Source organism: Cotesia typhae, unplaced genomic scaffold, assembly GCF_013202065.1.
Source record: "Cotesia typhae breed Kobodo isofemale line unplaced genomic scaffold, CoteBio_Ctyphae scaffold_13, whole genome shotgun sequence".
NCBI classification, from domain to species: domain Eukaryota; kingdom Metazoa; phylum Arthropoda; class Insecta; order Hymenoptera; family Braconidae; genus Cotesia; species Cotesia typhae.
In genome coordinates this window covers 11,970,103-11,994,234 of record NW_027423774.1, presented here as the reverse complement: position 1 = coordinate 11,994,234, position 24,132 = coordinate 11,970,103, and the positions used below count along the sequence as shown (strand labels likewise).

General features: G+C 34.9%; 1 protein-coding gene across 1 annotated transcript in view; it reads left to right on the top strand.

Annotated features, from left to right (window-relative positions):
- LOC141535113 (uncharacterized) overlaps positions 1–23,837 on the top strand; it is a 224,404-nt gene extending 200,567 nt beyond the window's left edge. Inside the window, exon 6 of the mRNA XM_074254905.1 lies at positions 23,359–23,837. Coding sequence (XP_074111006.1) covers positions 23,359–23,565 — 207 coding nt within the window. The 3' untranslated portion in view covers positions 23,566–23,837. The remainder of the gene's footprint in view (positions 1–23,358) is intronic.
- Positions 23,838–24,132: the final 295 nt, after the last annotated feature.

The following is a 24,132-nucleotide window of genomic DNA, read 5'->3' as shown; positions in this document are numbered from 1 at the left end:
GACGCAATTTTGTTTTTTTGATGTGTATGAGAGGGGGGGGGGTCAGTGTAAAGCTTAAACCAAGTTTGTGGGGTCGCCACTCTTGTCCCACGGCCGCCATCTTGAAAATAGCGGTTGAAATAGTTTTTACGATATATCTCTTAAACTATTTGTTTGATAAATAAAATTCCAAAACATTTTCTGTTGCAAATTAAATTCTTTACAACTTTTATCCTGTAACTTTTTGTCGTAGAACTATAAATAAAAACGTTAAAAGCGAAAATGTTCAAAAATTCGAGAACATAATTTCTGTTTTTCTTAAGTCGAATCATTGGCTATTTGTACTTAGGAAGTCAGTTATAATAAAGTGAAGCTACTGTACGCATCTTCTTATCAATTATACCTGCACCTGTCTCACAACTGTAACAGGTTATAGGCCCAGGAGCTGGTGCTAAGGAAAAAGTAAAGTTTAAAGTAAAGAAAAGTTAAGGAAAAGAAGAAAGTGAAGTTTCAAGTAAAGAAAAGTTAAAGAAAAAGTAAAGTTCGAAGTTAAGGAAAAGTATGGCAGAAATAAACACAGCATTTGGCATTGCCGAATTAAATAACAATAACTACCAAATGTGGAAATTTAAAATTGAAGAACTTTTCAAGCGTGAAGGCACATGGAAGGCGATCGCAAGCTCAAGGCCAACTACGGGGGAGGAGGCGCAAGACACGTGGGATCAGCGTTTGGTACGATATGTTTGTTAATCGAAGAGACGCAAATATCTCTTATCCTCAACAAGACTACTGCAAAAGAAGCCTGGGATGCTCTGAAGGAGTACCATGAGAAGGCTAGTGGACTAATTAAATTCTCATTAATAGTCGAATTGTTGCAATTAAAGTATCAGGATGACGAAGACATGGAGAAGCATGTTGCCAAAATCCAGAAACTCATCGATAATCTCACGGCCCTGGGTAACAGAAGCGCAATTGAATTTGGACCGTGGATCATCCTTAGAAGCATGCCGACGTTATATCATCTATTGATATCAATTCTCGCTTCAAGGCCAGAAGATGAGCTCACCATCGATATCGTCAAAGCAACCTTAATTAGTGAATTTAAAAGGCGAAAAAGCTTAGCACAAAGCGAGGATTATGACTCAGCAATGAAAGCAAATGTAAGTCAGGCTTACATCGAGTGTTATTTTTGTCATGAAATTGGTCACATGAAAACAGATTGCCCAAAGTATATTTCTTGGAAAAAGAGACAAAGCCATAAGAAAGCACATGCCAGAGCTGTCATCGAAAACCTTTGAAGTGATGACGAAGATGATGATGATTTCCAAGAATCGACACCACACCAAGCATCCATTGCTACCTCAAGAACATGTAACACTAATTGGTTTCTCGACTCAGCTGCCAGTAGTCAGATAACTAATAATGCTAGCATCTTCGACACAATTGACACGAATTATATATCTTCAGTACTTATAGCGAACGGCCAAGCATGCAAAGCATATGGCATAGGACAAGGAAGAATTGAATGTTTAGCCAGATGTTCGGTTATAATACCGGCACCTTCTCTCAAACTTGGGTAGGTTTTCTTACAAATATAATAATTTGTTGGCCTTGAAAAAGACCGATTGTTTTGGACTACGTAGTAGTCCTGAGATGAGTTGTTAGTCACACGCTCTTAAATAAGAGCCTTTAGTAGTCTTGAGAAGACTTATTCTCACTCTCAAAATGGGAGTGAGAATTGATTAGTTCTGAAAAGAACTGTTTAAAGTTTAGTTCTCAAAAGAACTGATTTAACGATGCTAGTCAGCGTTTGGTGTAGCCGAGATGATCCGAGTTTGTCCGATTGTTGAGTCGTGGATATACAAGCCTTGCTCGCTTGGTATCCAAAAATACTGCACTGTATAGTAAGCCTTGCTCGCTTACAGTAGACGATTGGCTTCTTTTCTTCTTCTTCTTCTTCTTCTTCTGCTTCGCTCAGTAGTTAGAAGTGGACTGTGTGGTAGCTCTCCTCGCTCCTCTTTTTAAGCAGTCTGTTGATTTGAGAGGGGATTGGAGTCGGTCAATTCACTGGCCCGGCAGCTCCGATGGACTGAGTGGGGGTTTTGAAGGTAGCGGCCCAATAACAATTTTGAATAATTTCCCACTATATTAGAGTAATTTTCCACTAGCTCTCTCGTTAAGGTCCGTGCTTTTGTTAGTACCATGACTAGTTCTCTAGTCATGGTCCGTGCGATTTTTGATGTCAGTTGATGATTTTGGCTTTTTTCAACACCAGACAAGGAAAAACTACCCTACTCAACCTCACTAACTTGTTATATGTCCCTAACTTCGACTGTAACCTCATCTCCATAGGTAGATTGGACAAACTTGGTTTCCATTTAAAAATTGTGAACAATCAGATGGCAATATTTACCAAAACCAACGAGGAAATAGCTGTTGGTGACGCCATAGGACAAGTATATAAATTGAGAAAACCGGAATACGCATACTCGGTCTTATCACAACATCCTGAGGATTGCATCCACCACTGGCACGCAAGATTTGGACATCGCGACCCCAAGGTAATCAGACATCTATCTAGTAATAATTTAGTCACGGAAATACAGATAAACGATTGTCCAATAAAACAGGTTTGTGAATGTTTTATTAAAGGAAAAATAACTCGCAATTCTTTTCCACAGGAAGCATCAAGTACCACCCACCGACCGCTGGACCTGTTACATACTGATCTGTGTGAACCAATGCCAACAGAAACACCCGGAGGACGTAAATATATCATGACCCTGATTGACGATTATAGCCGCTACACATACGTTTTTCTGTTACGCAGAAAGTCTCAAGTTACGGAAGTAATCAAAAACTTTATTCAATTCTGTATCACTCAATTTAAGACAAAACCCAAAGCCTTCAGGTCTGATTTAGGAAGAGAATATGTTAACCAGGAGTTGAATGAACATCTAAAACACCATGGAATAAAATTCCAACACACCACACGGAACACTCCGGAGCAAAATGGCGTTGCGGAACGTCGAAATCGATATTTAGTCGAGGCAATCAGGACGATGTTAATAGACGCAGAATTACCAAACAAATACTGGGGTGAAGCTGCATTAACCGCAGTATATTTGCAGAACCGTTTACCTACCCGAGAAAGAACCTTAACGCCATACAAACTTTTACTGAACAGAAAACCTGATATCAAACATCTGAAAGAATTTGGGTGCAAAGCCTATGCCCATATTTCCAAACAGAAACACAATAAGTTGAATATAAAAGCAACAGAGAGTTTACTGATAGGTTATTTGCAGGACTCTAAAGGATACAGGCTACTTGAAAAATCCTCAGGAAAGATTATTATTAACAGGGATGTTAAATTTATCGAAGATAAATCAGATAAGACAGACCTTAACCTGGAAGAAAAAATCCTATCGAGTGAAAAACCGGAAGAAATTATATATATTCCCTCAGACTCTTCGAATAAATTGTTCAAAAGGTCATCTGAAGATAAATCACGTGGATCCGGGAAAGCCTCAACAAGTCATCCAAAGTCACCTGAGGATGCAGATGATATACCTTTGATAAAGAGGATCGAAGAGATATAAAATGAATCACCAAAGGATCCAAGTGATCATGACGAAGAAACTTAGCAGGACTACCAACCAAATGAGCTGACCGACGACGAAGAACCACGGACAATCCAACAAGCTCTGAGTGGTCCTTACGTTGAACAATGGAGCAAAGCCAAGGCGGAAGAACTCGAGTCGCTAGAACAAAATGAAACGTAAGATCTTGAGCCAATCTCAAGAAACAAGACAGCCATCGGGTACAAATGGGTCTTTAAGATAAAAAAAAACACCAGGAAATGCCCCATATAAATTCAAAGCCAGACTAGTTGTCCAAGGATTTTCCCACAAATTTTGAGAGAATTATGAAGAAGTTTTTGCACCAGTTGTTAAAACCACGACAGTAAGAGCTCTGTTATCTATAGCCGGAAAAGAAAATCTTCATGTAAAGCATTGGGACATAAAAACGGCCTTTCTTAACGGAAAGCTTAAAGAAACAATTTACATGAAACAGCCACCTGGACATGAAAAGAAAGGACAAGAAGAATTTGGATGCTGACTCAACAAAAGTATTTATGGTCTCAAACAATCGGCAAAGTCTTGGAATGACAAACTACACGAAACTCTCACTAATTACAACTTTGAACGATGCGAAAATGATCTTTGTTCGTATAAACATGGAACAATACTATTTTTATTATTATTAAGTATTCTTCAATACGTACCTTTAAGTTGGACATATTCGAATGTTCTTAAATTAGATACTCGATATGCATCTACGATAGGGTCATTGAACTTAAACCTCATCCAAAATATTCGAGTATCCTCCTCATTCGGAAAAAAACAAGAGTGATAATTAGAATCGATTACATATTAATTATATTTATCATACTAAATATTTAATTAAGTTTTTTTTTTCGATAATATTAAAAAATTCTTAAACGTAAATAAAAATGAATGGTTATACCCATGCTTACCAACAAAATTGTCGTCTTTCATTATTTGAAGATTCGTCGATTATCTTTAATATAACCACTATCAATTATTAATGTGATAGATTAATGATTATTATTTTGGATGTATAGACTCAAGTCAGATAAAAACAATTAAAATGTAAAATGAATTTTTAACATTGTTGTTAATTGGAGTAAATTGTAATTTGTGATATCTGTAGGCACTGTCGTGCCTCAAACCAAGTACACGTTCAACAACACGCATAAAATGTGAGTGAACATGTAGGCGTGAAGCTACAGTGCCTCTATTCTCAAGTCAGATGTCAACATAGCCTCACTCTATTTTCAACTTGATTTATTTTATTACTATATACATGTCAACACTTGTCACGAGCTTTGAATAGTTTAATTATTAGTTCTTTCTATAAAATAGCAATAATTATATAGTTTTTTTCATTTTTTAGCGTCATCTTAATTTATAACATTTTCGCTCCGCCGTTTTTCGATACTACGAGAGATTTTACTAATTTCGGTCGAATTTTTTATTTCGAAGTTGGTACTATTCAATTTTCTGCGAATAGTATACCACTTCGAGTATGAGAGTTAGTCCGTTTCCATTTGACGCCTGAGATCCTCTCCGGATAGTTACTCTGCTCCAGATTTTTTATTTTCAAGTTGGTACATTCCATTTTGTTAGAATAGTATACTACTGTATAGTATCAGAGTTGTTCCATTCCCATTGAAAGTTTGAAAAAATAGGCGGTTAATTCAAATCTAGTCTATTTAAAATTGTAATTTTATTCTATTTAACGTTTGATTTTCATGATTCTTTTTATTGTTATTATTAATATTTTTGTTATTATTTAACGTTGTTATAATAATGAATATTTGTTGTAGATATTTGATGTAAATGTATAGTGTGAATTGTTTTCATTACTTTTTCAGCTTTGAACTGGGATACTCCTAAATGTATCCAGCAGGTGTCACTATGTACAAGAAAGGTGCGAATTTGAATTCATTTTAAATATTATATTAAAATTAATTCAAATTTATTGTACTCATACATAATCCTAATACATGCCCAGCTGTAAGCTTTATTGCTTCTAGATGCACCTGGCATGTATGAAAAATTAAGCTGTTATTTTGAATTTAAATTCATTGACTATTTCTTTACATGTATTTGTAAAATAATTAACACAACTTTATTGTAGAAAACTTTTCATTATTTTATATTTTTTAATACTTGTATATTTCTGTCTTTATCATAATTATTGTTATAGAGATATTATTATTATTATTATTATTATTATTATTGTTATAGTTATGAAGATTATTATTTAATTAATCTAACATCCGGCCCTCAGTCGAAGGAATTTTCAGTAAACACATCGCGACGACTAATATAAATTATTGTAGTTATAATTTCAAAAAATGCGGGAAATTTTAAAGTTAAAAATTTATATGAAATTTTATTATTATCATTGCAACAATAATAATAGCAATTATAATTCTTCCTGTTTAGAAAAGGATGCTACATTATTAGTTATTAAGAAAATTATTCATTTTTATTCCAAATAGCGCGCGAAAATTCAATTTTCAAAATTTAAATCAAAATTTTATTATTATATTTTTAACCTTATTCCTTGAAGGGGAAGGATGCTATACTAAAATAATAATTATTATTTGTTAATACCGATGGACATACACTATTTGTATGACTTGTATCGTTATAAGTCGACTAAAATTACGTACAGTAAGTCATTTAAGTGTTTCCAGGTACAAATCAAAATTTACTATCAATTTTAAATCACATTATTTTGTTTCGTTTGCTGATAAGACTATTGATTTCTCGAGTGTTAATTTGAATAATAATATGATTAAGACAATGAATTATGAAAAATTGCCGCAGTTAACAAACGATGGAAATTATCATGCGCAACAATTACTGGCTACCATTAATGATATCGAGTATAGATTATATATACCAAGCACGTATATAACTTATTAAAAGTTGTACATTAAAAACGATGTTTAATCAAACTTCTATCAGACATGCAGTAATGCTGTGAAGAGGGAAAGAACAGGAGATAAGGTGATTATTGAACTACTGATATTTGACATCAATGAGTAACCTGAGGGGTATTATCACGTTATCACGATTCATCTGAAAAAATTTTGGGTACTCAATGACGCACGCCAAGTACGTCTAAAAAATTGTTTTTATTTGTTAAATTTATCACAAAATTTTTTCAATTATGAAAGATCATAACTTTTATGTGGGACATTAATTATTTATGTGGGACGTTTTCGACGTACGAACTGGCCACGCTTTCGTTTGAGACTGACGGATTTTTAAGGTAGATAGACGTACTTACTACTTGTTGGATTATTTCTTATCGCTGGATCCGTGATTCCAGGGGCTGCTGTTAGCGCCTCTTCTTATCTTGGACCCTTCGGTTGGTTCTTGCAGCAGGTAGAGTAGGATGGAGTTAAGCTGCTTATCTTAAGGGCTTCGTATTTTATAAATAAAAATGGCAGATTTCTCCTCTTGCTTTGAGATTTATTTATAAACACTAAAACTTACACCTTTACAATAGTATTTTTAACGTAATTTATATTAAAGAATTTTATTCATTTTTATCTAACGTCCTCCAGTCCCCCGTAGGGTAAAGTGCGCAAATTTAGCTTTTGAAAGATTTTTATTAAACTTTTTTTTTTTTTTTTTTTTTAATTTAAAGTCGCATGAACTACTAAGGTCATAAACGACTTACTAGGGGGGAACTTTTAAGATTGGAACTCGTTTTAAACTTTTTTGGGCTCAGCAGAATAATACACTTAAATATTTAAAATATTCATTGGTGTACGCCGGACTCGAACCCGGTCCAATGCATTTTGGAAAGCAAGGGCCGGAACCGATGGGCTACTGGGCGCCTTTTATTAAACTTAATAGCCGGATTCTCGCCTAAGTGCAGAACAAATTAGAACTTTGAGAATACGACTCTCTACGATAAATTTTTAGTAATTAATACGTGGCCTGCCGGTTAAACCGTGTCTGAACTCATCTTAAGTGCTGCGCAAATTAAGATAAGGGACTTTTACAAGGCACGGGCCCGTCAAGTTAAACGCAGAGGTCGAATTAACTAACAAAGACAAGGCGTTGGCTGATGCTCGCCTTTTAAAAACTTCGCGGTGCTGAACTTGCAGAAGTCCCCGCTACTCAATCAGCAGTCGCGTAGTTTTATATTTTATTGTGGCTTTCGCGCATAGAGGTCTTCCATCTGCGCAGGCGATTTAAATTTAAAGAAAAAATGTTGGGGTGGACATAACATTCCCCCGGAAAAGCGAGGAGCTAGTATAGCTTATCGGTTTTCCTATGGCCTTGTATATATCGTCTAGAGTTTCGGCTCTTCTTATTTTGCGTATGCATCTTAAAAAGTCTGGCAAACATTCGTACAATGTGGTAGCTGCAGTTTTTTCGAATGTCCGTTTTACTACAGGTCTGTCGTCTTCAGGAGCATTGAGTTCAATGCAACGAACCATCTCACTTAAACGGTAGTCTTCGATATCTTCTGAGTCTTTCAGGGCCACAGCAGCTAAACGTTTCTGCCAGGTAATATATGGGTCACCCCTTTTTAGTTTTCGGGCTAGGACTAATAGGATATCCTTTACGGAAGCGAATTCGACGTGTTCGATTAATCTTTCGGCTCGCCCATATCGTTTTTGGGCTATACGGCGAGCAGAAAAGCCTTGGTTATCGGCCGAAATACTCGGTAACCAATATCTTACTATTCCATCGAATAGTTCGAAATCTTTTATGGCATTTGGATCTTCTCCGTTGAAGTACGGTAGCGCGTCGTGTAGTTCCTTAGCAAGGGTTTATATTTGGACATTAAGGTTTTCCTCGTTTATAGAGGTATCTACACGGAAAGTATTTCTGTCCAATGATTTGCATTGCAAGTATTTTTATGTTTTGCATACCATTTATTATATTCTTCGGTATCGAGTTTCTTCCTCCAAGTTTCATACAGTTTGCAGTAGGTACTTTTGACAGAAATATCAATGATTTTACCAGAATGGTATCTGATCAATGATGTCACACCGTACAAGGAAGTAAACTCTCGTTTTTTTCATTTGCTATCGCCAGATACAGTTAATTTTGTAGAATGTTCATCACCTTGATGTTCGGAATTCAAATTTTTTTCTTCAATACAAGCCTGTTGAAAAAGTTTTTCGGTGGCTGTTTTTACACTGAAGTAGATATTATTCATGATTAAATCGTAAGTGGGCTGTGAAATAAAAGCTCGCATGTCCATTAATCCACAAAATTTTACTGCATCTTTTAACCCTAATCCGAGAACTCTCATGACAAATAAAAATCATTGATTTATTTCATAAGAGTGAGCGACAAAAGGACTAACATTTATATTACTATCTGCAGACTTATCGCACAGCAAAACAATTTTAAAAGGAAGTCCTTGTTCATAAGCAGTTTAAAACTTAACATTTCCGTCATAGATCTTAAATTTCATATATTCAGAAATTACTGCAAACACTGTTATAAAATTTAAAATGCGATACTCAACAGACAGACCACGCAAAACTGAGGTTTTCTCTTGTTCTTTGAATTTGTTTGCCAAGGCACTGAAATTAATTTCATCTGTTTTAGCTGTTTTTGGATTAAAAATATTTTTGCGCTTTTTTGTTCTCGACTTACGTATATTAAGAGACTTTCTCATTTCTCTAGAAGGCTTCATTTCCACGAAAAAATTACAGAAAAAAAATGAATGAACTCAAGTTTACTGCTTGGCTTAGCTGCTGATACTGACTACCACTCTTAAATATTTTCCAGTTGGAGGACAGAAAAATAAAAATTTACCTTTCATGTTCAAAAAAAACAATAACACACTGTTGCTTTACGCATCTAAATACATTAGGAGAGAACATTTACAATAAGCAGGTGCATAAAAGGGACAGCGTGTCACAGTGCTTATTCACTGTGGTATTTCCCGCTGGACTTGAATACATTGGTGACGGGGGCTCCGCCAGGCGGCGGCACCTCCCGAGCAAAATAGAAAATTTAGTATAGTTAAGATCTAGTTTTTATTTATAATATTTGATTTATTTTATTCCTAGTCCGGAATGCAGCTGTGATGCCCGCCGCCGATTAAAATCTGCGAGAGTACAATGCGAGATTCATTACAGAAAATTTAATTGATTTCTTAATTTAAGTTTGTGGTTTCATTTTTGACCGGACGGGGCCCGAGCGAGCGGCCGACAAGCCTGAGCATGCCCGAGGCTCCCAGTCCGGAGGAGACGAGCCTGACGCTCAACTCAAATTTATTTTACAAAGAACTCGCATTTAATTCTCGATTGTTAATTAATTATATAAATAATGTTTCCATTTATCATTGAAAGCCCTGTTACTTGCGAATATCGGTCCGATTCACGTCCCGGGGAGGAAATTTCTCAATTGTTGTGGAAATTGGATTTTTTAAATAGCACCGCTGGCGACCCAAGGCGACGGAAAGTCCCTCACGAGGGCGGCTCGGTAGCTCCAGCTGGCAGCATGCTGCCAGCAAAAATACATATAGTCAGTCACGGATGAAAATCACATGTGCAGACACTAGTGTGTTTTAAGTTCACTGATTGTTGAAATATCTTTGCTATTGTTGGCCAGTTTCTTTCGATTGACGTTTTTAAATTTCTGGCAAGTTAATTGGACTCGTTTTGGTAAGTTCTTTAGCATTATTCCACCAGGGAAGATTATTAAGAACCTCCCGGGCGTGAACCGGCGCCGGTTTTCTGTGAGAGGCCGCCATTTTCACCAGGTGGTTAGCACGGCGGTTGACATCCCACGTGCGTCCTGTGACTCGAATTAATCTACGGTGCATTTACGCGAGTAAGAAATTATATTGCGTTTAAGTGTGTCATAATTATTATTTTATACGAGGTTATCGACACGTCCCCTTCGTTCAATACTGCATATAATTGACCGTGGCGAAAGGCGACGATTAAAAGTAACTTCTGAATGTTGTTATCGCTTTATTTTCTACTTTATTAATTAATAAAGCGGTTGTTGACTTTACGTAGTTCATAAACGATAATACCGATAAGTTACAATTAATTAAATAATCGTGGGAATTGTGACCCCGAGCATAATTAATAATTAATAATGAGAATTTTAAGCGGTAACGCGACATTTATTCATTTATAATTTGTTATTACTACTATTATTATAAGAATCCGTCCACTGTCATAAATATTGTACCTCGACAGTATCGGCGAATATCAACTATCATTTATATTTTTTCAACTACAATTTATATTGTTATTTTATTTATATTATTATTCTACATTATCGAATTTCTATTATTATTCAAATTGCCTTCGATACGTTACTTGGAGTGCTCAGGATGCGAACCACACCAAATTTTCGAAATCAAGTCTACTAGAATCTTAAAAGACATCTTCATATATATGCAAAACATAATTATAAAAAGAACTAAATTTCTAGAAGATTCACAAAAACCTCATTAATTTAAAAAAAAATAAATAAATAAATAATAAATAAAAAGCTACAAAATTATAAACTAGTTTTAAGGCCCCCTCCCTCTTGCAGTAGGGAAAACTATGTATCCCTTCTAAATGCAATAAATAATTTCTTTCATTATTGTTAAAGTTGGCATTTCAATTTAAGCATTGTTATTGCCAAGCGCATTATTAGTGTTAATCTAATCCGAAAGAAGACTGTTATTAAACCAAGGATTTCATCAAGAATTTATTTTGTAAAATAGAAATACAATTACTCCGGCCCTCGGAGGTTCTCAGTAAACTCTACCTCTTAGGCCTTAAATTGAATTGAATAAATTCTCTAATTCAAAATTCTTGTCTTCTTATTTCATACTATGAATCTCACTATTTAAATAACTATTATACTAATATCTTTGTGCTCGCTTGCTTATCCTATCTGATTTTCCTTTCACTTTCACTTTCTGACAATAAGGGGGAAATACATCTACGAAAAGGGGGATATTTGCCATTTATTTATTTACATTTCGGTCATCTGCTTAACAGCTCACCATCTTACAAGAATTAAAATCGCTGATTGATCGCTTGGTGCGGCCCCTGGTTATTAGTTTTGGTAATTTTTAGATAAAATTACCTGTCGTCCAAATCGTGCACTAACCGAGCCACTAACCGATTTGGCATAAATAAACCAATCAATCAATCAATCAATCAATCAATCAGTGTCAAGTCACGATTGTACGTAATCTTGAAGTAAGTTTAATCTCATGCCCTTAAGTCAATGACAAGTCACGGTTATACGTAATCTTGACGTAAGATTAACATCACGTGTTTACATTCGTAACAAGTCACGGTCGTCCGTAATACCGATGCCATTTTAGGGTCATTGTTGAACATCAGTAATTTGTAACAATTGTACATATTACTGACGTAATTTGAAAGTCATTTTCTAAATCAGTGACAAACGATTATTTTTTATGATATTGACAAAATTTGGGGGATGTATTTCATGAATATTATCAATTGGTCGAAATTTATCAAGAATAAAACATTACGGTAAGATGTCTTTTTCACAATTAATTGCTAAATATTAGTCAAAATTGGTTTAAAATTTTTTAAGAATCAGAAACAGGTCAACAGCTGATTTAAGCCGTTACCTTGCAAATTTAAGACCATTATTAATAACTAGAGTTTATACTTTCTTAATATTAATAAATATATCTATTATATTAGCAAATATACAAAAAATTTTTTATTACGTTTTTGAGAAAAATTCATACAAATCAAATACATGTTTGATATACATTTTTTATATCTAGTTGGGTGCTTTTTTTATTTTCGGTCCTATCGTGAAATTCTGTTGTAAGTACCCCCCCCCCCCAAAAAAAAAAAACTACCCTGAAAGTTTGAGCTCTTATTATTAATATTAAGTTTTCGACCAAGGCGTGTAGAGATCTCCCATTGAAAAAAACACAGAAACTCTGATTTTTGTTGTCTTTAAATTTCTACATCTCAGTGGTATTTTATAGCATCTTTTCGACCTTGGACAGATTCTTTTCAAAATTAAACGTTCCACAAAAGTGTCTCTTGTAGCTAAGCTGTAACTCGACCCGGCGAGATAGTACAGGGCCTCTAAGCTTAATTTTTCCATGAAATTTGCCTTTTTTTCGCATTTATTTCGTGAATGACAAGAGCTACAAAAAAATGCAGAAAATTCAATTTTATACAAAAAAAGATCATCAGCACCAAATCGTTCAAATCAATATTCCCGGAGATATTGAATGATAAATTTTTTGAAATTTTAAATTGTATCATAAATCGCCTTAAATTATAAAAAATATCTTTTCTCTAAATTATCCATCACTACTATCTTAACTTATTATTTTTTTTTTTTTAAGATGAAGCCGTAAAAAGATTTATAAGAAATTAATTTAACATTTTTTTTAACCAATTATATTTAAATATGTTGAGGGTACGAAAGACATGAGCTCATCGATAATGAGTCATATAAATACCTAAGGGCCTTATTATAATTACTTTATTGTAAAGACAAATGAGTCAGTCTGGCTTTAGCCCTCGTATCGAAGAGGTCTATTTTATATTTACTTATGTATATTTATAATGTTAATATTTCTAATTATCTTTGCCATCTAATAAACTTATAATACCCCGAATTTGCGCCTATTTATTTCATCAGGTTATGGGCCCAGCGAAGAATACGCCCTAGTAAAAATAAATAACTAAATAAAGTGTTGTGAAAAAAAAAAAAAAAAAAAAAAATTACGTGCCAGAAAATGGCAGCGTCAGTAAAAATTGATCAGTTAACGGGAGATAATTACAGTACATGGAAGATACACATGCGAGCCATTCTGAAAAAGAATGACCTTTGGGGGTATGTATCTGGTGATATCCGCAAACCAACGGAACCGGCGGACGCCGTAGCAAAATGGATCAAAAATGATGGCAAGGCTGAATCGGACATCCTGTTAGCGGTGGGTTCAAGCGAGTTAATTGCGTTGGACGGTTTGGAAAGCTCTAAGGAGCTATGGGATAAGTTGAAGTCGACTTATGAGTCAAGGGGACCTGCACGGAAGGCATCGTTGCTAAAGCATTTGGTATTAACACGTTTACAGGAGGAAGGTGACCTCCAGAAACATGTAAATGATTTCTTCGATACAGTGAAGAAACTTAAAGAAATTGGAGTAAACACAAATGATGAGTTATTGGCAATCCTATTATTATACAGCTTACCTGAATCATTTACCATGTTTCGTACAGCAATTGAATCCGAGGATGAACTACCCAACACTGAAATTCTTAAAGTAAAGATATTGGAAAATTACCAAGGGAGAAGAAATCAGGAAATGGCCTCAAACCAGGGAGCTATGTATGCAAAGAAAGAGGATCATGCATACAAATGGAAAAAAAAACAATACCAAATGAAAAAGGGCGACGATAAAAGCCGTAAAAATAAATATGAAACAGAGTGCTACCGCTGTGGTCGAAAAGGCCACATTGCACGATATTGTAGGTCCAAGGTCGATACGAGATATAAACAAAGTGCACGTCATACGAAGGAGCAAAGCGATAACGAGTCATCAGACTCGCAAAATCCAAAGACAATGCTAAGTACAATCGATGAGGTAATGTACGGAGAGGGGACTAGAGCCAAGTGGTGCATCGACAGTGGCTGTACTGCACACATGTGCAACGATAAAAATTTGTTCCGGGATTTTTCGTATGTGGATAATGAACTAATGCTTGCGAACAATGGAAGTACTCGAATAAAAGGAACAGGTAACATTAAGTTGAGTGTAGACACTGGACGCGAAGAGTGTGCAGTTAATCTAGTAAACGCATTATACGTGTCAGATTTACGGACTAATTTGTTATCAGTGTCAAAAGCCACGGACCACGGGTATGAAGTGAGATTCAGTAAAAATGATGCGATAGTTTTAGACAAAAACAATGAAACTGTAATACGAGCCGATCGTATCGGAAATCTTTATTATGTAAGACAGTGCAGGGTAAATAATATCGAAGCGAAGAAAGTGAGAGGTGTGATAGATGAGTGGCACGAGAGGTTGGGACATTTAAACGAACGCGACTTAAAACTAATGGCAAAGGACGGACTAGTGCATGGATTAAGTCTGAAAGGCAATGAAAAATTGTTGGACTGTGAAATATGTGCGCGAGAAAAATTATCCAGTACTCCTTTTCCGAAAGGCTGCGATGACTGTACTCGGGATTTATTAGAGATCGTACATACTGATGTGTGTGGGCCAATGAGGCATTCATCAGTATCCGAAAAAAAATATTTTGTGACATTTATAGACGACAAGTCACGATGGTGCCAAGTGTATTTTGTGAAAAACAAAAGTGAAATACTCAAGACATTCAAGGAATACAAGGCTGAGGTGGAAAATTTCACGAATAAAAAAACAAAAGCTTTACAGTCCGATAACGGACGTGAATACGTAAATGAAGAATTCGACACATATTTAAGATCATCTGGTATTCAGAGAAGGTTGACAACACCATATACCCTACAGCAAAACGGTATTGCCGAAAGGATGAATCGCACCTTAGTGGAAATGGCCAGATGTATGATGAGTCAAGCAGGCGTCCCACCAGTTTTTTGGGCAGAAGCTATTAATACAGCTTGCTACATTCGAAATCGGTGCCCTACTGCAGCGCTGAAAGGACAGGTACCATTTAGCCAATGGAAAGGAAAAACTCCTACCGTCGAATACATCAAAACCTTCGGTTGTAAAGTATTTGTGAAAGACAAAAGAGCAAATAAGGGAAAATTTGATTCAAGAGCCGAGGAAGGAATATTAATGGGCTACGACAAAAACTCAAGAGCCTACAGAGTGCATCTATTGAAGACAAATAAGCTGGTGATAAGCCGTGATGTCAGATTCTTAGATAAGCCAGAATACGAAAATGAATATAAAGAAATATATGATGAAAATGAACGCACAGAAAATAATTTTGATGTCGAATTCGAAACTATCATAACAGGAGAAGACTTGACAGACAGAAAGTTCTGTAAGGCAAGCAGAGGAAGAAGATTAATGAAGAGATCTGCAAGTGAACCGATTTCAGACGCAATACCTGAAAACACACGAATGTTGCGCAAAAGAGGAATAACTATAACTTGGAATGAAATAATTGAAGCCCCAAAGAGAGGCCGTGGCAGACCAAGAATAGTACGTACGGGGTCAGTGGGAAGACCACGCAAGCAATATTGTGATGTAGCTCAAGAAATAGATACAGATAATAGCAGTGAAGAAGATGAGATCGACGTAATGATGTCGGAAGATGACGACGCATTTATTACAAATCTCGCAGTGCAGGACCCAATAACATGGAAAGATGCAATGGAGTCTGAAGATGCTGATCAATGGAAATTAGCTCTGGAAGACGAATTTCTAGCACAAATAAAGAATGTCACTTGGGAAATCACCACACGTCCAAAGGAAAGAAAAGTGATCGGGAATCGTCTTGTTCTCTGTACGAAAAATACAGGAAGAAAGAAAGCTCGCCTGATCGCAAAGGGTTGCTCACAACGACCAGGGGAGGATTTCTATGAGACATATTCTCCGGTAATGAGGTCAACGTCGGTGAGATTGTTAGCAGCCATTTCAGCGGAGCTAGGTTTAGAGATGCATCAGATGGACGTTGTTACCGCATATTTAAATGGTAGCCTCGAAGAAACGGTTTACATGGAAGTTCCTGATCAACTACGTAAAGTATTAATTAAGCTAATAAATAATGATAAAGTAGGATCGAGTGGTAGTGTTATTCGCGATAAGAGAATTATTGAAACAGCCGAGCGATGGATAAAAGCCATAGATAAAAATAATAATTCGGTTTGTTTATTAAAGAAAGCGTTGTATGGTTTACGGCAATCAGGTTTAGCATGGCATAAGAGATTAGTAGACGAATTAAAAAGATTAAATTTCGAATTAATACGACAAGAACCGTGTATGTTTATATCGCGTAAAGAAAATAAAATAATGTTAATCGGTATATATTTAGATGATATTATTATTGCAACTAACGATAACAAATGGTTATGTAAAGTAAAACGAGAGCTAGCAAGGTCATTTGAAATGAAAGATTTGGGGGAAATAAATAATTGCTTAGGTATTGAATTTTCACGCGATAAAGACAAGAGAGTGTGTATGAGTCAAAGGTCGTACATAGAAAAATTATTAGAGCGTTTCGGTATGAATAAATGTAAAGAAGCACTAACACCGATTGAGAAAAATTGTAAGATAGAAAAACCCAAACATGTTAATACAAATATAATCAGTCAATATCCTTATCAAAGTTTAATAGGCGCGTTATTATATTTATCCGTAATGACTAGACCCGACATTGCTTATACTGTTAATTACTTGAGTCAATTTAATACAAATTACGATGAAAGTCACTGGAAAGCCGCTAAAAGAGTTCTACGATACTTGAAAGGTACCATTGAGTGCGGTAGTATATATGAACGTACAAATATCCCATTATTTGGTGTCGTAGACGCAGATTGGAGCTCAGATATTGTTGATCGAAGGTCGTACACCGGCTACACGTTTATATTCGCTGGTGGTCCTATCAGCTGGGAAGCACGTAAACAACGCACAGTAGCATTATCTAGTCTCGAAGCTGAATATATGGCGATTTCGGAAGATTCCAAGGAAGCACTGTATCTACGTCATATTTTAAAAGGTATAGATGTTCAAGTTGAATGTGTAACTATACTAAATGATAGTCAGGGCGCGATAAAGCTCCCACAAAACAACAGTTATTACCCCCGAACTAAACATATTGATGTGAGACATCATTTTATCCGTGAATTATGTGAAAATAACGTAATACATTTAAAATACCTATGTACAGAAAAAATGCCAGCCGATGTCTTAACGAAAGGGTTGAGTGGTGCGAAACATCGCGAATGTATATGTAATCTCGGTATGACGAATGTATGTTGAAAAAATGTACTCACTCATGTTTTCGAGGGGAGGTGTTGAGGGTACGAAAGACATGAGCTCATCGATAATGAGTCATATAAATACCTAAGGGCCTTATTATAATTACTTTATTGTAAAGACGAATGAGTCAGTCTGGCTTTAGCCCTCGTATCGAAGAGGTCTATTTTATATTTACTTATGTATATTTATAATGTTAATATTTCTAATTATCTTTGCCATCTAATAAACTTGTAATACCCCGAATTTGCGCCTATTTATTTCATAAAAATAAGTAGCTAACTTTTATTATCACATATCAAGTGTTTGAAAAATGCATCCATTTTAATCCGTTACATTCCCGAGATCTTTCAATAAGGACAATTTATCAGTTTTGTGATCAGAAAAAATAATATGTATGTAAAATTCTTTGTCCGTTAACTGAATAACTACATATGTTATGTTAAGTTTTAGAAGCCTTGCAATAACTCTTTCCCCCCTGTCAAAGAAAAGATTGTTGAAAGAAAATTTTCAATTAGTGATATTGAAACTCAATAGAAATATCCTTAATTTAATGTCTCAAAAAGTCCTAGTTTATGAAACCAACATTTTTCCTATTCTACCCATCTCTCTGACACTGTAACAGGGTAAAATTACCCTTAATCGATAAGTCACCGGATATCGATAATTATTCGACATAGCACTGGCGCGTCTCGATCTTCGGGCCTAAAGGGAGAATAGGAGGGGGTAGTTTTGGGTTAAAATAGGTGAGCCGTGCAGTGGAAAAGGGAGAAGTAGTGTGACCGCCAGACTGAGTGCCACGGAAATCAAAAAGGACCGTTTCCGAGAGTAGTGACGAGACGAAGGAAGCCAACTACAACTAGGACTTCATCCTCAACGAGTGAGTTAGATCATCGTTTTGTTCATCAAGGTATCAATTATTACTCTGTGGGAAAGAAATGGACCGCGGTTTACCGAATACCAAGTTACTTCTCCTAATTTATCAATTGGATCTTTTAATCGACGATTATCTTAAGAAATAATAGTTGAACATTTGCTAGTTTGGATTTAGTGATTTTCATGAGGGCTTATACCCGAAAATCTCTCAATCGACCTTGCGGAAAAAATGAATAACTAAAAATTATCAATTAATTAATTAACATCTGAAAATTCGTTAAATTTATTTTTATAATAATTAACTTAGTAAAATTGATTAATTTTTGTAATTGGAAAAAAATCGACAAATTTTTATTCGTGGAATTTTGGTCAAGCGTCAGTTTTTGTATCGCAGTAAATTCCAATACCCAAGGTCAAGCAAAACTTAGCTAGCGAATGTTCTAGCAAATAAAAATTGAATATTTTGACTTGGGTCGATTATTTTTTATAATTGATAAAACGAGTAGAAAATTATTGATAATATTCTATTAATAACTAGCTGTTACCCGCCCGCTTCGCTGGGCAATTATAGAATTGTATTTTTCGATCTAAACTTAAAATTTGATTAGAGTATTGTTTTGACTTTCACAAATTCCAAATTTCATTGAATAAGCTGTTATGTCGGACTCAATGTTCGACATTTTTATTTAATACTACCTACTATTTATTAAAATTAAATTGAAAATCATGAAAAATATTCAAGTAATTTATTAGGTTAATAACTAAGTGAACAATATTTTATATAAATGGGTTTAGTTCTGAAAAGAACTTTTTAAATCGGTTTAGTTACTTACTAAACGAATTATTATCAAGCGTAAATTCCGCACACGTCCATCACGTAGGGAGCCGACCGCGCGAGTGTGCCGCACGGCAAGTTTATTTCGTGATCTTAACCCCCCTCCCGTACCCCTGCCCGAGTGACGCCTACAACGCATAGCTAGCCGAATACAGTTTATTTTTTAATTTTTTTTTAACTCGTGATATCTTTTGAATGGATTGTCAGAATCGAATAATTCAAAAAGTAATATAAAGATATTGAAGCAGTCTTAAATAATACATCATTTATTTTGATAAGGGTTAATACCAAGGTACAAATAAAGAGCTTTTTGTAGCGGTGGTATTTTAATTTCTTTTTTTCAATAAAAAAACGCTTATTGTGACATGACTGTAATAGTTAGAGATATGCTGCCGCTGATTTTTTGTAGATAATAGTGTGTTCTAAAAAAATGTAGTATATCATTTTGTTCTATCATCAATAGTTTTCGCAGCGCACGCGATGTAAGGTAGTTTTTTGATATTTTTTTCACACCTTGGATTACGTTATCGTAATTTTTAGTAAGGATGCCTACTTTTTTTGAAAATGAAATATAGCCTATGTCACTCAGGAATGATGTAGCTTTCCAACAGTGAAAGAATTTTTCAAATCTGCCAAGTAGTTTCGGAGCCTATTCAATTTATACAAACAAACAAACAAACAAAAAATCAAACCTTTCCTCTTTATAATATTTGTATAGATTAATTATTGAAAATAATATATATTGGAAAATTATCGAAATTATTTTATATTGTAAAATTATTTTATAATTATAATTTTAGTAATTTTGGGGATTAAGTCCGTGAATTAATTAAATTAATTTTGATTCCAATTTGATAATTATCGGCGTGGACATTAAGTCCAAGAAATCAGTTATTTGAGTCAAAATTGTCACAGTAAAAATTTAGTCAGAATTAGTTAATTAACTTATGTTAATAATTTTGAACGTGATTGTAAAAAGTCTTCCGTGATTAATTTAATTATCAAAAGTTAATTTAGGGTATTAAGACCTTTTGTTTTAAATAGTTATTGTATATTGTTAAGACTATGACTATAAGTTACTGAGGAATTTTAATCCATCTAATATTTTAATAGAATTAAAATTAGCAATTGGAATTTGAGCATTGTAATAGTTAGTTAGAAATTTGGTCGTCAATTGAATATTGTTTGTCGTCTTATTAAATTACTAATGATTGAATAATGAATTTGAAATATTTAATTAAAATTAATTAAATTCGATTTTGTTAAAATAAAATTTATGAAGTAAAAATTAATTAAAGTCAATTCAGTAGTGTTAGTGTGAGACAAGTGTGGGTTATGTGTGAGTTGCAGAGTAATTAGGTCTATGTTTCATCGCTGGGCTGTTACTGCTGTAGCTGGAGCGGGTTATGAGAGTGTGCTGCAGAACATCGAGGTCTATGTTTCGTCGCTGGGCTGTTCTGTAGCAAAGTGTGTATAAGCTGCAGGAGTATCTAGGTCTATGTTTCGTCGCTGGGCTGTTACTCCTGTGAGCCGAGTCAACGAGCCCGGTATATGATTCATCTCTGTGTGGGTGATTATAGGTTTAGAAATCGGGTAGACGCCGGGAGGGGCACGTGTTAGAAATCGACGGGTAGACGCCGGGAGGGGCTCGTCGAGAATAAGATATTGTTAAGTGTGGTTAGTGTGAGTGAATGAATTTTGTTAACTAATTGTACGTCAAACACTGTTAAGTTTTTTTTATTGTTAATAAATGTTGATCAACCTTGTTAATTAATGATTTATTATTCAACAACACCTTCCTCCACTCTCTCTACCCTAAGATTAAGGTTTCTCAGCTCTGGACCGGTTCCAGGAACCGTGATTAAAAATCCTGGTGGCGCCCTAATAATTGGATTGGTTGTTAGTTTTGTTTATTTATTTATAAAATTGATTAGGGGCCAACCTGAGCAGGTAAAACTGTTACAACACAGTCTGCATGTAAAGTCAATTAACGTGAAATTCGTTTTCAGCTGATATCTAATTATTAAGAAAGAAACATATCTAAATCGGTTGACCCTGGAGGCCATTTCTGGAATTTCCTGTTTCTCTTGAGTTAGATTTAATGTCTGTAGGTACTATATTTGAAGAATATTAATTTCTTGACAATTATCACGTCTGCATTCCTATGTGGAGGAGGAATTTCCTGAGATCCTATTCGAAATTATTTCTATAGCATAAATAATAGATTCCTACAAAACTTTTAGTCCATATGAACTATCGTTTGGAAATAAAAATTGTTTATTGTTAACGCCTCCGCAATACCCATTGGGGATGGAAATTAATGAAATCCGTTCTGAGCTGCACTTGACACGAAAGTTATAGACGGAGATTCCTACCAAATTTAGAGTCTGTAGAAGTTACAGTTTGAAAATTGAAATTATAAGTTTGGAAAATCCACCCCCGCAATCTTTATTAGAAGTAGAATTTATTGAAATGCGTTTTGAGATGATCTCTACATGACAAGCAAATGACTCCTACCAAATTTGGAGTCTGTAGGAACTAGACCTAGGAAATTTGAAATATTAATTGTTAACATCCACCTCCGCAATCTATATTGAGGTAGGTTGTCGTAAAATTCGCTCTTGGATTATTTCAACATCATATATAGAAGATTTGTATCAAATCTTAAACTTGTAGGAGCTGTAGCTTAGAAACGGGAAATTTTCGTTGTCGACGCCAGTTAGCAAAAGAAACATTACTGCCAAATTTGAAGCCTCCAGGCCTCATAGTTCCAGAGACATCGTGATGTCTGATTATATTTATTATAACGGGTAGTTCGACCTCATGCGTTGTCGAGGTTGAAGTTTGAAATAAATAAATTTGGCCTACCAGCCTTACTCGCTTGAGCGTCAGGAGCTAGGCTCATATCATGTCGATTTCGGCTGTTGCGATCCGGGACTCTACGTCGGGCGGCGGGTATTGAGGATACGAATTCGGTTAGAGAAGGAGCAAGGAAAGATTCGGAAAAATTGCACGGATAAACTCGTCGTGACTTGAAGAAACAAATCACAAATGTATTCAATAAATAAAAATTTAAAAAATGTTCCGTGATATGGAATTAGCCAATTAATGAAAAAATTAATTTACAGTAATAATGATAATCGACGTTTCGTCGATGCGCCGATTCATTAAATCTTATTAACAAAAAAAAATTAGAAAAACGGAAAACCTTGAAAGCCATCCGTATAACTTCCCGCTAATTTCATATCAGGTGCTTAAAACTGCACAAATGATGTTCTTGAGCACTAAGAGCTCAAAAATACAACTTATGTGTTATTTTAAGCTCCCTGAGCTTAGGAAAACAACTTTTCTATGCTTTTAAGCTCACCGAGGTCAAAAGTATGATATAACTTCGATAAAACACAATTTTTCAAACTGCAGTCACTTTTGAATAAACGACTTGATTTTTACGCAGTTGGAAGCATTTGGCGCAATTTTCGAAGTTCCATGAAAAATCTGTACATTTAGTTTGATCGAACCAAGAATTTTGGAGTAATTCTGGAAAAACACTTTTTTCAGTTTACTTTCGTCAACGATAACTCACGAACGAATGAACCGATTTCGACCGGACCGACGGCGATTAACGTGGTTGTTTAATGTTAAGAGTTGATAAGTTTTTGGAATCGATCGGTAGAGCTGTTTAAATGTTATTCCAAAAAATGTCAGAGTTATGTTGAAAAAATCCTTGTATCCAAACATTTCGTCGAGGATATCTCTCGAACCAATCAACCGATTTTTTTGTTTTTAGCAAGGATCGACGCAGTTCTTTAAGCTCTAGAAATTATTCTATTTTATCAAAAACAATCCGAAAACAAATATCGAAGTTATGTGAAAAAAACACTTTTTTCGGTTTTCTTTCGTTCACGATATCTCTCGAACGAATCAATCGATTTCGACCGGATTAGCAAAGATTAAAGGGGTTTCAGACTCAAAAACAGATTAAATTCTATTAATATTCGTTAAATTTAAATATATTTACACCTAACATTCACGACGTTGAATTCGAGCCTGAATTGTGATAATCCCCTAGTATTGAGCGTCGAATAAAAAATCTTCCACATTGTAAAATACAATCAACAGGTATCTTTTATATGTTGCAGAACATCCAATGGATCCGATTGGAAAAGAGACAACTACAACCTCCGTTTAGACCTACACTGGATCACACGCTGGACACGAAATATTTTGATGAAGCCTTTACCACTGAGAAACTTCGCTTAACACAAACTTTTGATGAAGATCTCACTTTGATAAATCAGGAATACTTCAGAGGATTCTCTTACACAAATCCTAATGCAACTAATTAGATGCTTTGTAAAGTCTTAAGTTATCAAAATCAAGATCACTTAATTCTTAACAGTAGAAATACAATATAAAGCAAATGAAAATAGGAATCAAGCGGAAAAATAAATACACACAATGATTAATGACATAATTATCTACTTGTAAGAGCAGTAACTCAAAAGATCCTGGTCAATGAAATTTCTCTGTAATGTAAGCGCTTGCAGTTCAATTACTGCTTAGTGCAACAATTATCATTTTATGTGAATCTAACAAGATAAGAAAACAATTATTCAAATTCTAATTCTTAAATATTTGAGAAAACTTTTCTATAGATCTTACGTACAAAAATAAAACATTTGTAAATTTGTCACAAAACCCTTTAATTCTGTTTACTATAAATTTTTGTTTAGACAAGGAAAAATTTTATGAGGAATCATGAATTCTCATCTATAACTTTATATAACCATATAGGATGGTACACAATTATATACGGTCATGTGTATTACTGAATATAACCACGTAAGGTTACATATAGCTCTGTAAGTAATGTGATTATTTGAAATCCACTAATCATATATTATATTTTAAAA